This window comes from Dryas octopetala, chromosome 1 (genome assembly GCF_963921425.1).
Source record: "Dryas octopetala chromosome 1, drDryOcto1.1, whole genome shotgun sequence".
Classification (NCBI taxonomy): domain Eukaryota; kingdom Viridiplantae; phylum Streptophyta; class Magnoliopsida; order Rosales; family Rosaceae; genus Dryas; species Dryas octopetala.
The window spans coordinates 465,849-482,610 of record NC_141366.1 but is presented as its reverse complement, the minus strand read 5'-3'; the positions used below and the strand labels follow the sequence as shown (position 1 = coordinate 482,610).

Below are 16,762 nucleotides of genomic sequence, written 5' to 3'. Positions count from 1 at the left end.
CCGCCCATGCATCCTATCTCCACCATAGCCATTGGAAGTTAGAGGCATGCCATAACCTAAAATTTTTGGATTTTAATGTAAATCTAATGTTTTCTTATCTAATTTCAATTGGTTAATCAATCATAATACCTTTTTCGTCTGTTTGGGATGATTTGGAGTGAGGTTTTTTAGAGTGCAAGAGTGAATTTTCTGGTTATTCATTTTTGAATTCGCAGATCGTTCGGCACTGCTCTACCGAACATTTCGATTTCGTTCGGTAGTAAGCTGTCGAACCTTTCAGTTTTGTTCGGTAGTAAGCTGCCGAACGAAACTGAAAAGTTCGACAGCTTATTACCGAACAAAACCGAAATGTTCGGTGGCTTACTATCGAATAAAACCGAAATGTTCGGTAGACCAGTGCCGAACGACCTGCAAAACCCTATAACTCAAACCCGAAATTTCAATCTTGAAACCCAGAAAACCCGTACTCCAAATTATCTCAAACAGAAAAAAAATAGGTCTTGGAATGGATTAACCAATTTAAATTTGATAAAAAAAATCTAGATTTGCATATGAATTAAAAATAATTTAGCTTAAGGCATAACTATGAGTTGACAACAATGGCTAATGGTGTTGTAGTAAGGTGGTGAGACCACCAACGACAGATTGACAGTAGTGAGTTGACGGCGACTTCGATGGCTGAGTTGACGGCGATGGTGACGGCTCCAATGATGATGTTGGTATACAGGGGTGTGTTCTTGGATATAGGATTGGGTGGGTGTGAGGTTGGGGGTGGGGGTGTAAATTGTCTGAAAGGGTTGAGTGAGTGTGTATTATTTGAATAGATTGGGTGGGGTGTGTAAGAGAAATTTGGTAAGATTAATGAGATTTGAGGTATTTTGGTAATGAGAAGGGTGTGTTTAAGAGAAATTTTACATTTTAAAAAATAATATGAAGTGTGTGCAAAAAGAAAAAAAAGAGTGTGAGTTCTCAATATTAATTGTCCATAAGTAATACAATTTTTTTTTTTTTTTGAGTGACGAATAACTAATACAATTAAGAAACGTCTAACTTTTAGCAGGTATAGAACATAAAACTTACACATCTACAATATTCCTCCTGCTGCTGTATAAATTTCTCATCAATTTCCAATAGGAGAAATTGAACATGAATGTATATATATGCTCATTATTACATTTAATTTGGAGACTAAATAAGATGCATATTGATATAACAAAAGCATAACCCCTATCAAACCAGAAAATAAATGAGGTAAAATGTTACGTGTTGTCAAACAATCTAGCATATTATGTACATAGTTAAACTGTCAATTTAAATTGTTAATCATTACGTAAATTTTCTTTTTGGGTAAAGTTAGATGAATTCTTATTCGAATATATGATGGTAGACAAATTTGACAATATCATATCTATAACACGAGAATATTGGCGAACAACTAAGAAAGTGAAAAGCGAAGCACAAGGGTCTAAAACCAAAAGCAATATCATCAATAATGTAACACAGATATTATACTCAACCGTAGCATCATCTGTGGTGAGATCAAACGTGTGAGTTCTTGCTTCAGCATAACCCCTAGCAAACCGGAAAGCCCCGCTGCCGCCGATGACCGGCAGCTCCCTTACCTTGTTGAAAACCGCATTCCTTCCCAGCAGAGTTATGGTGCTACCATTATACTTGCCTTGAACAAAAACAAAGTTCTGAGCCATTAACAGACTAAGCTCTTGTTGTGCAGCAGATGCATAAAACCCTTGGGCCCTTCCCAGCAATTTTGAGCCCAATTCAGGCCCTTGTGTTAGTGGGTTGTCAATCATTCTTATTAGCCCAAAACTTGTGAGGGATGAGTTGGAAGGTGGTGGCACTACTGCTATGGCAGTGGGATGAGGGCAACCAACAATGTCGTGCCAATACAAGCGCAGATGGGTGAGCTTATCTTTGTGCAGCCCAAAGAGTTGAGGGTCCAGGGCTTTCACAAACTCGGAATTTTCCCCAGAAACAAACACTATCGCAAAGGAAGAGAGGAGGGAGGAGATTATGATCAACTGGAAAGCTAAGAGAGGAGAGATTCTAGCCATGATTTGGTTTGGTTGGCACTCTTGGGTCTAGAAAGCTTTTGTCTTTGTAAGGCGTGACACTACTTTTAGAATAAAGCGTTTTTAGATTAGTAGAAGCGCTTTTGATAGAGTTTGATAATAATAAATAAAAGTACTTTTGAGTTATAAAAATGCTTTTAAAGGATTTTTTGAGAAGTATCTAACATGTGCTTACTGGAAGTGTTTTTGCATGAACCACTTAGAATTTGTATAAAAACATATTTGTGCTTCTTAGTAGAAGTGCTTTCAATATAAGTGTTTTCAAAAAACAATGTCAAACAGATTCTAATTCTATATAAACTCTACTATTTTGACCTCTTCCGGCCATTAAACTTTCTCTAATTTATTAATATGAATTACTGAATGTGATAGGACCTCACCTACTACATTAAATCGATATTAATGATCATTCTTTGATATTTATAAAACCTCTCTCATAAATTATTAATGATTATTTTAAAATTTAAGAATATATTGCTACATATATCAAAAGAAATCTCAAAATTTAGGGTACCAATCATAGTTTCATTTATTCATATTGGCCTCAGTTTGAAATTTTGAATATCAAGTATTTCTAACAACCAAGTGATTCTGTAGTCACAGAAAGCATATCCACTCCATAATGAAGTTGGGCCAAGTGCTTGTGGGCCCCAGGTAACGGGTTAGTCTGCCTCCCATGGGCCATGGAACAAACTTTGTGGTCAAATTCCGTAAAATAGGTCACTTTTATTAATTTCTTTGATTTTTGACTCAAAAAAATTATTAAATGTGTTAGAGACTTCTGAGATCTGACCCAAAACAAAAGTGTTAGAGACTGATTGGTTCATTATTGTACAAGGCCATATAGGTTTTCTCAGCAGTATCCATATAGGTTCCATTGTCAAAGTCATGAAAGATAATTCCTCTAAATGCAAAATTTTCCATAGAGTTAAGTTGTGAATGAGCTGTGCCTCAAACATGGTCAATATATGGAACAGCCTGGAAGCAACACCAACACCTTAGACTAATCTAAGCTTCATTTCCAAGAAGTGCACTATGAATTATGTGGTAATTTCCTTTGTCTACTTGCTGAGTAAGTCAGTAGTCTTCCTCTTTTTTGACTTGCTGTTTAATTGAAAGAGCATTAATGTAAAATACTTTTCACACATGCAGCATAGTAAAATACTTTCTTTTCTGTTGTCCTATTTGTAATTTTGTATCATCAATATCTAACTCTTTAGATGTTCTGCAAACTTCAATTATATCATGAAGTTTGCAGGAGCTATCTGTTATATACAAGTTAATGAGGCAACACAAATGATTAAAAGGAAAAGCTGCTGAGTTTTCTCCATTTTCCTTGAAATTGCATTAATTTTCATTTACCTTGTGCTTTATAGAAGCATATTTCTTGCATCAATTTGCGAATATGCCAAGGGTAATTTCATCTTGCCAAAACCTACTGAAATATTAATAAACAGTACATTCCAACAAGATACTTACTTTTTTTTTTTCAACTTGATGTCCAAATTATGGTCAAGTTTGGAACTACATTTTATAGCATAAATAAAGTAAACCCAACCAACCCCACTAACATTTAAAGTAATCAAAGCTGGCACGGCCGGCCAACATAATTAGGACCCATGAGTATATCAAAAGACAACAAGCAAGAAAAGCTAACAAAGCAAAAGCTAGAGCCTAGAAGCATCAATAATGCAGCACATAGACATTGTACTCGACTATGGCATCCCCTGTACTGGGACTGAATGTGTGAGTCCTTGCTTCAACATAGCCCCTTGCAAACCTGAAAAGCCCACTCCCTCCAATCACAGGCATCTCCCTCACCTTGTTGAAAACTGGGTTCCTTCCAAGCACTGTTATGGTGCTCCCATTGTACTTGCCTTGAATGAAAGCAAAGTTCATGGACATCAATAGCCCAACCTCTAGTTGTGAAGCAGATGCATAGAATCCCTGAGCCCTTCCCAGCAATTTTGAGCTCAATTCAGGCCCTTGAGTCAGAGGATTATCAATCATGCTAATGAAACCAAACGCTGTTGATGAATTGGTAGGGGGTCGAACCACTGGTACTGAACTGGGATTTTTACCACTCACAATGTCATGCCAGTACAAGCGGAAGTGGCTGAGCTTTTCTTTCTTGAGACCAAAGAGCTTGCGGTCCAAGCTTCTCACAAAGCCTTGATCTTCTCCTTGGACCAATACTATGGCAGATGAAAAAAGCAGAGAGAGAATTATGAGTTGGGTTGCCAAGATGGGTGGTATTTTGGCCATGGTTGAACCTGCTTAAGTCACCAACTCACCGCTAGTTCAGAAATTGGCACTGGGTTGTGTCCACTTTATATAGTGAAATCAGACATAGCTTGCCATTATTGGGGTCTCGTCATCATAATGGCTACCAACTACAAGCACCCACCAATTACAAATATTGGTAAAATCATGTTAAGTTATTGAAGGGGTTGGAATTTCTGTCTTGTGGAATCATAGTGCGTGGATAGCCATGAGTCATGAAAAAGAAAGTCTTAATTGGGTTGGTGGGCCTAACTCTTGTCTCTTACTTTTGGTGGACCAAAAGTTTTTGAGAAAAAATGATAGTTTTTATGTGACACTAGTAGAAGTTTTTTAAGGAAAAATTTACAAATACGACATATATTTTGATGGTTGTTTCATTTCAGGATATTAATTTTGCTTTGTGTTAATGAATGACACATACTTTCATTTTGTGTTAATTAAGGACCATGTTTTTTTTAGTTTTTATCTCAATTTTGGCCCGACGTTGGACCCATCAAAACTTCACCAAATTCAGAAAAATTATACTGGGTTTAAAGATATGCATCTCCTCTTTACAATCATATAAAGATTACCCAAATCGGATCTCTACAACTCCAGATAATCGGCCCTAAAGTAGGGTACCTGAAATTGTTTGATTTTCCAAATTTTTTTCTAGAGGTCCGATTGGACAGTTTTGGGTACCCTACTTTTGGGCCAATTATTTGGAGTTGTAGATGTTTGATATAAGTGATCTTTATATGGTTGTAAAGAGGAAATGCATAGGTTTAAACCAAGTATAAGTTTGCTAAATTTGGTAGAGTTTTGATGGGTCCAATGTCGAGCCAAAATTGAAATAAAACAGGGTCCTTAATTGACATAAAATAAAAGTATGTGTCCTTCATTAACACGAATCAAAATTAATGTCCTGAAATGAAACAGCTATCAAAGTTTGTGTCATGTTTGTAAATTTTTTCCAAGCTTTTTTATGATAAAATTTCACATTAGACCACAAAAAAAGAAACAAATATAAAATTGCACAGTGGGATTCAAACCTATACATTAAATTGAAAGTGATGGCAGAGATGGCACTTCATTACTACCATATGATCACACTCAGTGGTGGTCACCAGTAATTTTTATTTTTTTTTTAAATTAAAGCTAGATGGAGTATAGATTAATTGGTCTTAACTTAACCAATAACGTTATGTTCGTAGCTAGACTAATTCTCTAATACGACCAATGAGCTTTATATACATTTGAGTAATTAAACTTGCTGCAGAGCTCCATCACATTCAATCATAACTACAGACAAGATGACTCAGGCCCAGAGAGAAGGAGCACTATGACATCATATAAAACAATAATTCGAAACTTGCCTTCGAAGTCTAACCGGTGCTGCTGATCACACTCACAAACTTAGCAGCTTTTTTGTGGTAAAATATGAGAAGAGAAAAACTACTAAAATATTGCACATTTGCACAGATGAGATGAACTCAACTAAGAGCCTTGCGTAGCATTGTGCCAATTTACCCACCCACTCTTTTTTGTTGATGGGTGTGAAGGCTGCTAAGCCTACTTCAATCACGTTAAGGCATACTAAGTTTTGAACCTATGAAAAAGGTCCATTTTATAATGTAGGCCCATTTGTTATCCAGAGAATTTAGTTTGTGCACCCAACATCCCAAGGAAAAAGCCTGCATCTTGAAGTCTGATCCAACTCGAATTTTCAAATCGATACCCGGCCCAATAAAGAAGATCCAACCCAACTGACATTAGTAATGGGCCAAGGAATTGTGAAGCCCAAAAGCGTAAAACCCAGCGTAAAAATAACACCACCGACTTAGTCTGCAATATAAATTAATTATTTTACTCTCGCTCTCAAGTCTCATCCGACCAGGGAGAGTAGAGAACGCCGAGCCAAAGCCATGTCCCGCGATCGAGTGAGATCAGGATCCGACCAGGGCGTCCAGAAGAAAATCCGACTGAGTATGCTTTTGATTTTTGTTTGAGGATTTGCGAGGAATATTATCTCGAAATTTTTCTTTATTTATGAAAATTCTCTTTTCATACGGAAAATTTTACTTTTGGTTTATGTAGTAGTGTAATTTCGTTCAATGTATGAAGACATCATAATTTTTTTCGATTTGAAATTTGAAAATAATATAATCCTTCTTATATCAGCAAGTGTACTATGAGTCAGTATGTCTAGCTTACCCCTTAATGGCTGGGAATTGTAGTTCCCCAGTATTTTGTGTAATTGGCTTAATATGCATTACAGCTTTATTCATGTATTTAGGTTTGTGGTTTGTCTAGAGATTATTGATTTTTGCCCTTCGTCATGACAGGCATACATGAACCATGGGAAAGTAATAAAGAAAACTCGATGCCGCCGGAGAAGTTGAATGAGCTCCTAAAACAAGAAGAAGTGCGTTATGGTATGCTTAAGATTTTTGTTTTAGGGTTCGTGAGGAACATTATCTGAAATTTTCTTGTGCTCTGTGTGTTTTGAGGAAATAAATGACGTTATTTATTTATTTATTTATTTTTAAATGGTTTGTGAATGAAAATTCTCCTTTTTATTGAAAAATATTTACTTTTGTTATATGTAGTAGTGTAGTACAAATCCGTTCGTGCAGTACAATATCATAATTTTATTATATTTGAAAATATAGTTAATAAGAGATATATTTATATATATATTAGGATAGAAATTTTTCAGGAAGATTTTATTTTTGAGTTCGTTGCTCCATTTGGTTAATTGAGTTTCATTCGCAACAAAATTTTGGTCATCGTTGTAAGTTTATCTCTTAGTTTTGGGAACATACATCTAGTATTGTTGAAATTCAGTTGCTACTAAATAATTATTAGTTTTGGGTATTTCAAGTAGGTGGCATATGGCTTTGTTATTGATCAAATTAATTAAGCTACAAATTGAATCGGATTGTTTGTAGAAATTTAAAATGGTTAATAACTTTACCATTACTAATTAGCTTGAGCTTGAATTTTTTCTGTTTGCAGTATTTGAATGAGAGAATGAAAAGTAAAACAGATTACGTGTATTAGTGTATGTGTCAGTATGTCTAGCTTACCTAATATGTTCTCTCTAGCTAACTTATTGTGCTGGGAATTAGTTGCCGAGTGTTTGAGTGATGGCTTAATGTTTCACAAATCTATACATGTTTATGTGTAGCAAGAAAAAAATCAGATGTGCCTATCTATGGGCCTCAAGATGTTTCATTTTTTTTTTTTTGGATATTTAACAATGATCCTTAATCGAACAGATAGCGAGGAGGAGAAGAGAAAAGCTGCTAGAAAACGGGATCGATCTAAGATTACTTTGCACTGTAAGATTTGTGGTAAGAGCGACCACAACATGGTGTTCTGCCCATACACGGAATCATGTCCCCGAGATGCCAAAGTTTGCCATGGTGTTGATATAGTTTGTATATGTTGTGGTCGGTCGGGTGGCCACGAAGGTGAGGACCTGAGTCTTTGTGCTGTTCGCAAGGAGTGTTGGAGATGTGGAACCGCTGGTGATCACTGGGTCACGGAGTGTCCACGACGATTGTAATAAGCAGCAGCCTGCAGCAATAGAAAAGGAAGCAGCAGCAGCCCTAAAATAAAGTAGACTCTTACAGGCTTCTTTCTGGGGACCTTAAGTGTTTACCAAACACTTATGATGAGTAGGGGACTTTTTAAAATAAGCAGCTTTCTTTTTTCATTTAAAAAGCAAAGCAAAGCAAAGCCGTTGGTATATATGTATGTCAACTTTGTGAACATGCAAGATTTATGTGTTTTTGTCTTATTTAAAAAAGCAACTTTGTCCTATGAATTGAGAGAAAAGAGAGAGTGGGAATGCTATGATTTTCATTGAATGAATTGATCAGCTGCTAAATTCAGAATAATAGTGTCAAGCCTTGTATCCTGACATAAGAATTGAGATGCTTATTGTCAAGCTGTGTCAATAGTGACTTGTAGCTAGTTCAAGAGCATGAGAGAGAAATAGGGGACTGTGACTGAATACCCTGCCGGTATTCGGTAACGAGATCGGAGGGGGTGCTCCTGGTGTTAAAGGATTGTTTGGATAAAGGGATCTCTGTTTACAAAATGTGTTTTGGTTTCATTTTGGGTTATCATTAAGAGCTGTAGCTAGGTTTTGTTTATAGCCTTAAAAGCTTTTGCAACAAGTTTAATAGGTGAAAGCTTGTTATGCCAGAAGTAGGATTAGGTAAGAACTAAGAAGCGTAGCATTGTTTGCTTGCATGTAAAGTTACTGTCCCTATTGAGTTTCTGACTCTTGTCAAGTGGAAGTGGGTTAAGCAACTGAGATGGATATGAGTTTCTTTAGTCCTACACATAGCTGACCGAATTTGGTTCGGACAGACTGACATGTCATAAAAATTAAAAATAATCTCCAAAAAAAAATAATAATAATAATACTAAATGGATTGGACCGGGTTGAATTAATCGGACAAAAATAAAAATAAAAATAAAAATAAAAATAAAAATAACTAGAAAGAATATATGTAATGGGCCTAATGGCCATGATGTAATGATCCTATTTCCTTTCGTATTGTGAGGAACGAGGCGTATTTTGTTATGTATATATTGTTGAGGAATGAAAAGTCTTAAACGATACCATCTGAATATAACATGTTTGACTCTAGTGTGCCGAAAATATTTCATTTAAAGACTCTCAAACCACAATTTAACCATTAATTTGTCAATATTAAACTTGTTTGCATCAATATAAAGAGTGGTATAGTGTGTTTAAGATTTTAATAGAGAGCAAAATGACGATGTGAGTAAAGAATTAATGTTGGTTATAGGTTCAAGTTAATTTAATTAAATTTTTAAGTCTTGAAGGTCAATTTACATTAGGGTAGAATTGAAAATTAGATTTTTGTTAAAGTGTTGAAAAAAAAAAAAAAAAATTGAATCTGAAAAGTGTCATCTTTTTTTTTTTTTGGTTTAATAGCAACCTTGGGTATAGTTGTAGGATGGGATAGTTAAAGCTGTAATGAGTAATTGGAATATTTTCAAAAGTGGAACAAAAGAATGGCAACAAAGTATAAGATAAACCCCTCTGAGTTACATTCACATGAAGGAGTCCAAATCTATACCAACTCACAATCCTTCGACTTTGATTTTTTCTTTTATCTTAAAAGAACAAACTTGCAATTGCGTGAAAAATTAAACAAAGTAGATCAAGATTCCTGGATGAAGTCTAAATTTGTCCAACCCCATTGATCACATTAACTTCACTCTACAAACATATCAACGTAAACAAAACATCATGGTGATTTAAACTATCTTCAACGTCCCGCATTAGAATATGCACTAGTCTGGAAAATGTTCGCAGAGCTTGAAAAAATAATAAAAACAAAGCACGACCAGATAGATGACGCCCAAAAGATGACACAGGCATCTCCCTCACCTTGTTGAAAACTGGGTTCCTTCCAAGCACTGTTATGGTGCTCCCATTGTACTTGCCTTGAATGAAAGCAAAGTTCATGGACATCAATAGCCCAACCTCTAGTTGTGAAGCAGATGCATAGAATCCCTGAGCCCTTCCCAGCAATTTTGAGCTCAATTCAGGCCCTTGAGTCAGAGGATTATCAATCATGCTAATGAAACCAAACGCTGTTGATGAATTGGTAGGGGGTCGAACCACTGGTACTGAACTGGGATTTTTACCACTCACAATGTCATGCCAGTACAAGCGGAAGTGGCTGAGCTTTTCTTTCTTGAGACCAAAGAGCTTGCGGTCCAAGCTTCTCACAAAGCCTTGATCTTCTCCTTGGACCAAAACTATGGCAATTGAAAAAAGCAGAAAGAGAATTATGAGTTGGGTTGCCAAGATGGGTGGTATTTTGGCCATGGTTGAACCTGCTTAAGTCACCAACTCACCGCTAGTTCAGAAATTGGCACTGGGTTGCGTCCACGTTATATAGTGAAATCAGACACAGCTTGCCATTATTGGGGTCTCGTCATCATAATGGCTACCAACTACAAGCAGCCACATTTTCGTCTTTTTTTCCTTATTTTTTTTGGCTTAAATGCTGCCACATTATTACTAAACAGAATGGTTTGGTACAGAAAATAGGGAGATGAGAGAAGGAAAATGACCTTTTAGGCTTCTACCATGGAAAAACTTAAGTTAAAATCATGTTAAAGTATTGAAGGGGTTGGAATTTCTGTCTTGTGGAATCGTAGTGCGTGGATAGCCATGAGTCATGAAAAAGAAATAGTCTTAATTGGGTTGGTGGACCATACTCTTACTTTTGGTGGACCAAAAGTTTTTGAGAAAAAATGATAGTTTTTATGTGACACTAGCAGAAGTTTTTTATGATAAAATTTCACATTAGACCACAAAAAAAGAAACAAACATAAAATTGCACAGTGGGATTCAAACCTATACATTAAATTGAAAGTGAAGGCAGAGATGGCACTTCATTACTACCATATGATCACACTCAGTGGTGGTCACCAGTAATTTTTATTTTATTTTTTTCAATTAAAGCTAGATGGAGTATAGATTAATTGGTCTTAACTTAACCAAGAGCGTTATGTTCGTGGCTAGACTAATTCTCTAATACGACCAATGTGCTTTATATACATTTGAGTAATTAAACTTGCTGCAGAGCTCCATCACATTCAATCATAAGTTCATAACTACAGACAAGATGACTCAGGCCCAGAGAGAAGGAGCACTATGACATTATATAAAACAATAATTCGAAACTTGCCTTCGAAGTCTAATCGGTGCTACTGATCACACTCACAAACTTAGCAGCTTTTTTGTGGTAAAATATGAGAAGAGAAAACTACTAAAATATTGCACATTTGCACAGATGAGATGAACTCAACTAAGAGCCTTGCGTACTTGCGTAGCATTGTGCCAATTTACCCACCCACTCTTTTTTGTTGATGGGTCTGAAGGCTGCTAGGCCTACTTCAATCACGTTAAGGCATACTAAGTTTTGAACCTATGAAAAAGGTCCATTTTATAATGTAGGCCCATTTGTTATCCAGAGAATTTAGTTTGTGCACCCAACATCCCAAGGAAAAAGCCTGCATCTTAAAGTCTGATCCAATTCGAATTTTAAAATGGATACCAGGGCCAATAAAGAAGATCCAACCCAACCGACATTAGTAATGGCCCAAGGAATTGTGAAGCCCAAAAGCGTAAAACCTAGCGTAAAAATAAGGCTTATTTACACCATTGCCCCCTGTAAGATACACTTTTTTTCACTTTGCCTCCTGAAACTTAAATCCTCTCAGTTTGCCACCTGAACTTCACAAAGTTATTGCAAAAGACCCTATGCCGTTAACTCTGTCAATTTTTCCGTTAAAATAGCTGACATGACACCTATATGGCATGAGTGAGACTCTTTTTTAGTTATGTAAAATCCATGTGGACAAAAAAAATAATTTTTAAACTAAAAATAATAAGATCCATGTCAATTTTTTATAATTTTGCTTGTCTACATGGATCTTACATAACTAAAAAAGGGTCTCACTCATGCCATATAGGTGCCATGTCAGCTATTTTAACGGAAAAATTGACAGAGTTAACGGCATAGGGTCTTTTGCAACAACTTTGCGAAGTTCAGGTGGCAAACTGAGAGGATTTAAGTTTCAGGGGGCAAAGTGAAAAAAAGTGTATCTTACAGGGGGTAATGGTATGAATAAGCCTAAAAATAACGCCATCAACTTAGTCTGCAATATAAATTAAGAGTGCTGCTATTTGCACACCATTTTTTTTCTTTTTGCACACTCTTTTTTCACTTTTTCTCATTTCACACCCTCACACCCTTCCCATAATTAAATTTTCTCATACACACACCCCTCCCAATTACCATAATATCCCCATTTTATCCAACACACCCTATCAACTCAGAAAAAAAAAAAAAAACACACCCCTTCCCTCCACACCGGACCACCTCTCTCCCTCCCCCTCCCCCTCCCTCTCTCTCTTCCCCAGCCTACCCTAACCCAGCCCCGACCACCCCAGCCCCGTCACAGCCTACCCCAGCCCCGACCCACCCACCCAGCCCCTCAACCCACCACCTCCTTCCCTCCCGCACCACCTTCCTCTCTCTTTCTCTCTCCTCCCCCCGCAGCACCACCTCCTCTATCTCCCTCCTCCCGCGCGCAGCATCCGTTCGACACTGGTCCACTGAAAATGTCACACTCGTTCGGCAATCATCCGCCGAACGATGTAAGTGTTGTTCGGCAGGTACCCACCGAACATCAAGGACCCGTTCGGCAAGTACTCGCCGAACCAGCTACTCGGAGAAAATGTCTACTTGGGCGAGATGAGGGAGGGAAGGAGAGAGAAAGAGAGAGAGAGAGAGAGAGCTGGGTTGGTGCGAGCAGAAGGGCACTCCGGGTGAGCACGTCGGGAGAGAGAGCTTCGACGCTGCTGCACGCGGTGGTGCTGCAAGCAGAAGGGGCGGGGATGGGTTGGGTTGTGACGGGGAGAGATGGTAGAGAGAGGAAGGAGAGATAGAGGGGATGAGGTTTTGGGTAATTTTGTTTTAGGTGTTTTTAGCCGTTTCACAAATTAAAATTTTAGAGTGTGCAAAAAAAAATTTTAAGGTGTGCAAATAGCAGCCCTCTAAATTAATTATTTTACACTCGCTCTCAAGTCTCACCCTAGAGAGTAGAGAACGCCGTGCCCTAGAAGGCTAGAAGTGCAACCTGTTTCTCTCTTTCACACAGCCAAAGCCATGTCCCGCCACCAAGTGAGATCAAGATCCGGCCAGGGCGTCCAGAAGAAAATCCGACTGAGTATGGTTTTGATTTTTGTTTAAGGATTTGCGAGGAATATTATCTGGAAATTTTTCTTTGTTTATGAAAATTCTCTTTTCATACGGAAAATTTTACTTTTGGTTTATGTAGGTAGTATAATTTCGTTCATGTATGTAGTTGTACAACATCATAATTTTATTTTATTTGAAATTTGAAAATAGTTTTTAAGAAATATTTTAGGAGGATAAAATTAACCTGGTGTGTATCTTTAATTAAGTGGAATCAAATATAATCCTTCTTAACCCTTGTTTTTTTCCATTCATTAGCAATTTAGAAAATCAAAGTTGATGACTCGATCTGATCATGAAATTATTTATCAATTGGGAACTAAAATCATATAAGTGGGAATTAATTCATCAAGTGTAGTGTCTAAGAGAATAAGTACGTACACTTGTAGAAAATGGTTTTACCATTGCCATGGCTTTACTTATATCAGCAAGTGTACTATGAGTCAGTATGTCTAGCTTACCTAATACTAACTCTTTCTAATTTCTAGCTTACCCCTTAATGGCTGGGAATTGTAGTTCCCCGGTATTTGTGTAATTGGCTTAATATGTATTACTGCTTTATTCATGTATTTAGGTTTGTGTATAGAATTGAAAATTCAGCTGTGCCTACTCTATGTGCATACAAGTACTTGAGCCCCTAATTTTAGGTTTGAGGTTTGTCTAGAGGTTATTGATTTTTGCCCTTCTTCATGACAGGCATACATGAACCATGGGAAAGTAATAAAGAAAACTTGATGTCGCCGGAGAAGTTGATGAGACATTATGACAACATGAAGTTGAATGCACATTGACTTTTCTTGTTTTTCAGATCATCCTCTACTAATAAGTAGGTTAGTGAATGATTTTCTTATGTATACCTAAAGTTCAGCTACAGAGTTGGCATATTATAGGAAAGGTTAGAAATGGTTACATGTTGAGGCGAGTGGTAATGGTTAAAGAATCTAATATTGATTTAGTAATGGATGGAGTTTTTTATGGAGATCTTTTATGATGACCCTGGAGACTTGGAAGTTTCAAAATATGTGCACCTATATGATGACATTTTTTGGGTCTAAGAAGTCATCAAAAGAGTTTTTGGAACATTTATGTAATAAAGGTTGCCTATTGGTTTACCAGTGATGTTGTAATTAAGTGAATATTTCACTATAAAAAGAAAAGAGTGGGAAATTACAATTTCAATTGAGTGTAATTTCGATAATTTCAATTTCCCACTCTGTTCTTTTTACAGAAATATGCACTCAATTACAACATCACTGGTAAATCAATAGGCAACCTTTATTACATAAATGTTCCAAAAACCCTCTTGATGCCTTCTTAGACCCAAAAAATGTCATCATAGAGGTGCACATATTTTGTAACTTCCAAGTCTCTAGGGTCATCATAAAAGGTCTCTCCATCAAAAACTTCATCCATTACTAAATCAATATCAGATTCTTTAACTACTACCACCCGCCTTAACATGTAATCATTTCTAACCTTTCCTATAATATGTCAACTATTTAGCTGAACTTTGGGTACATAAGAGAACCATTCACTAACCTTCTTATTAGTAGAGGATAATCTGGAAAGTAAGAAAAGTGAATGTGCATTCAACTTCATGTTGTCATAATGTTTCATGCAAACCAAATGATGTTGATGAATTGGTGGGGGTCGAACCACTTGCACTAAACTGGGATTTTTACCACTCACAATGTCATGCAAGTACAAGCGGAGGTGGCTAAGCTTTTCTTTCTTGAGACCAAAGAGCTTGCGGTCCAATGAGCCTTAATCGAACACATAGCGAGGAGGAGAAGAGTAAAGCTGCTAGAGGTGAATCCGGAGTAAAGCTTTTCTTTCTGGATTCACCCACCCCTACTTAGATGCGTTTGCTTCTAATCAGATGTGATTGTGTCAATTTTTTCTGTACACTAATATATCCCCTTTCTTGAGTTATTTCTTATCCTTTTGAATATCACAATTCCTATTGGGCTATTCTTTTTTTCATGCAGAAAGTCAGAGTCGGATGAATCCGAATTTTCTAAGTTCCATTCTAGTATTAAGCGTGGTGATATTGTTGGTGTGACTGGTTGATGATGATAAATTTGTTTTATCTGTTCTTTAGTAGCTGTTTTTGTTTTCAAGTGTTTATAATATGCCATTTAGGCTTATTCAACGGTTCAAACTCTAGACTTCAGTGATATACTTTTGTAACCAGATATTTGTATCAGGTGGTCTCTTGGAGCAATCATGGTATGGGATGCTTGTGGGATCTTCACCATTCTATTCTGAAGAACCAATGCCAACACGCAGAAAGGTAAATTGAATGTTGAATTTTTGGTTTACCATTTGTAATATGGGACATTCAGATTACCCAATAGGTTTTACGTTGCAGATTTAAGAAATTGACATAAACCCCCTTATTAATTTGTAACTACTATAATGTTGGTGCTTCAGTAGGTTCTTAAGCAGTATAAAAAATTTATGAATTCTCCTGCTGACATCTTTTTTGTATGTTCTTATTAAACAAACAAATGGTTAGTTTTGCCATGCAGATTGTAAGCTGGAGAACTCATCTGAAATCCATAGAGAAAGCTGAAGCTAAGGATCTCATTTGCAAGCTCTTCTCCAATGTTGAGCGGTGGCTTGGTACCAAAGGCACTCATAAATAAAATCTATGATGCCAAGGTCATTTATAGTCTTATGACATTGTCTTCATATGTTGCCAACGCAAAAAGCTGGTACTGTTTCTGATAATGCCGATGGTGAGTAATTTTCATTTGTGACAGGATATAATGCTGCCTGGGCCCTTATCATGACAACATTACATACAGTTCCGCACAAACTGATGACTAGGTCCCAGGAAGTTCCAGGAATCCTGAAGCATACATTTTAAAAGATCAGGTGTTGATTGAAAATCTTGATTTCTTAGAGGTTAGTCTTTCCTCTGTTTTCATTGCCATTTGTTGATAGTGCCCCGAGTATCTCTTTTATTTTGTCATATTCTTCTATGTTCTCCCTCAGGTCGAAACTACAATGAGGTCAGCATAAGGACTATAAACCGCTCATGATGTGGTGTTGGTGTTGCCCAATTAACTAATCCTTTAATTACTGTAAGTATTCATCAACTCTAGTTTCTTGTGTCTTTTCATGTGATCAATGAATATTAGATATATCAATGTAGTTAGCCAACCTCTTCAGCAATGTAATCTTTCTGAATATTCCTCTGCTCTTGGGTTGTGTTCAAATTTTGATAGATATTGACCTTGATCTCCAAATGAAGGTGGCTTGTTCTAATTAATCCATAATACAATATGCTCTCGTAGCTCAGTTGGTTAGAGCACCCGTTTAGTAAGCGGGAGGTCTTGAGTTCGACTCTCAACGGGAGCAAATCAAAAGTACCTCATTCTGTGTAAAGTTCAGTGTTAAACTATACCAGCATTGCATTGTCCGTATGTCCCTTCCAACATTAATACACATGTTTCTTATATTGTTTTGCATTCAATCAAATGAAGGTGAAATGACTCATAATCTCACTACCTGTGATTTCTATACGCCTTATGCAGACTACAATGACTTGATGGAGCTCACTGAGGAAATGTTTGAGTG

The 16,762-nt window shown here is 36.8% G+C and overlaps 2 protein-coding genes, 1 non-coding gene and 2 pseudogenes across 3 annotated transcripts; 2 read left to right on the top strand and 3 right to left on the bottom strand.

Moving 5' to 3' along the window:
• Positions 1–1,319: 1,319 nt before the first annotated feature.
• Positions 1,320–2,072, bottom strand: LOC147296015 (dirigent protein 20 pseudogene; annotated as a pseudogene).
• A 1,318-nt stretch (positions 2,073–3,390) lies between these two features.
• LOC147296014 (dirigent protein 22-like) lies at positions 3,391–4,491 on the bottom strand. The gene has a single exon (XM_086241302.1). The coding sequence runs from the start codon at positions 4,353–4,355 to the stop codon at positions 3,774–3,776; it is 582 nt and encodes a 193-aa protein (XP_086097428.1). The 5' UTR covers positions 4,356–4,491; the 3' UTR covers positions 3,391–3,773.
• A 1,730-nt stretch (positions 4,492–6,221) lies between these two features.
• LOC147296013 (uncharacterized) lies at positions 6,222–8,227 on the top strand. The gene is made up of 3 exons (XM_086229395.1): positions 6,222–6,338; positions 6,698–6,787; positions 7,634–8,227. The coding sequence occupies exons 1-3, from the start codon at positions 6,278–6,280 to the stop codon at positions 7,921–7,923; spliced, it is 441 nt and encodes a 146-aa protein (XP_086085521.1). The 5' UTR covers positions 6,222–6,277; the 3' UTR covers positions 7,924–8,227.
• Positions 8,228–9,618: 1,391 nt separating this feature from the next.
• On the bottom strand, positions 9,619–10,406 carry LOC147296012 (dirigent protein 20 pseudogene; annotated as a pseudogene).
• A 6,063-nt stretch (positions 10,407–16,469) lies between these two features.
• TRNAT-AGU (transfer RNA threonine (anticodon AGU)) lies at positions 16,470–16,543 on the top strand. The gene has a single exon. It is a non-coding gene; the product is annotated as a tRNA-Thr (tRNA).
• The last annotated feature ends 219 nt before the right edge of the window (positions 16,544–16,762 follow it).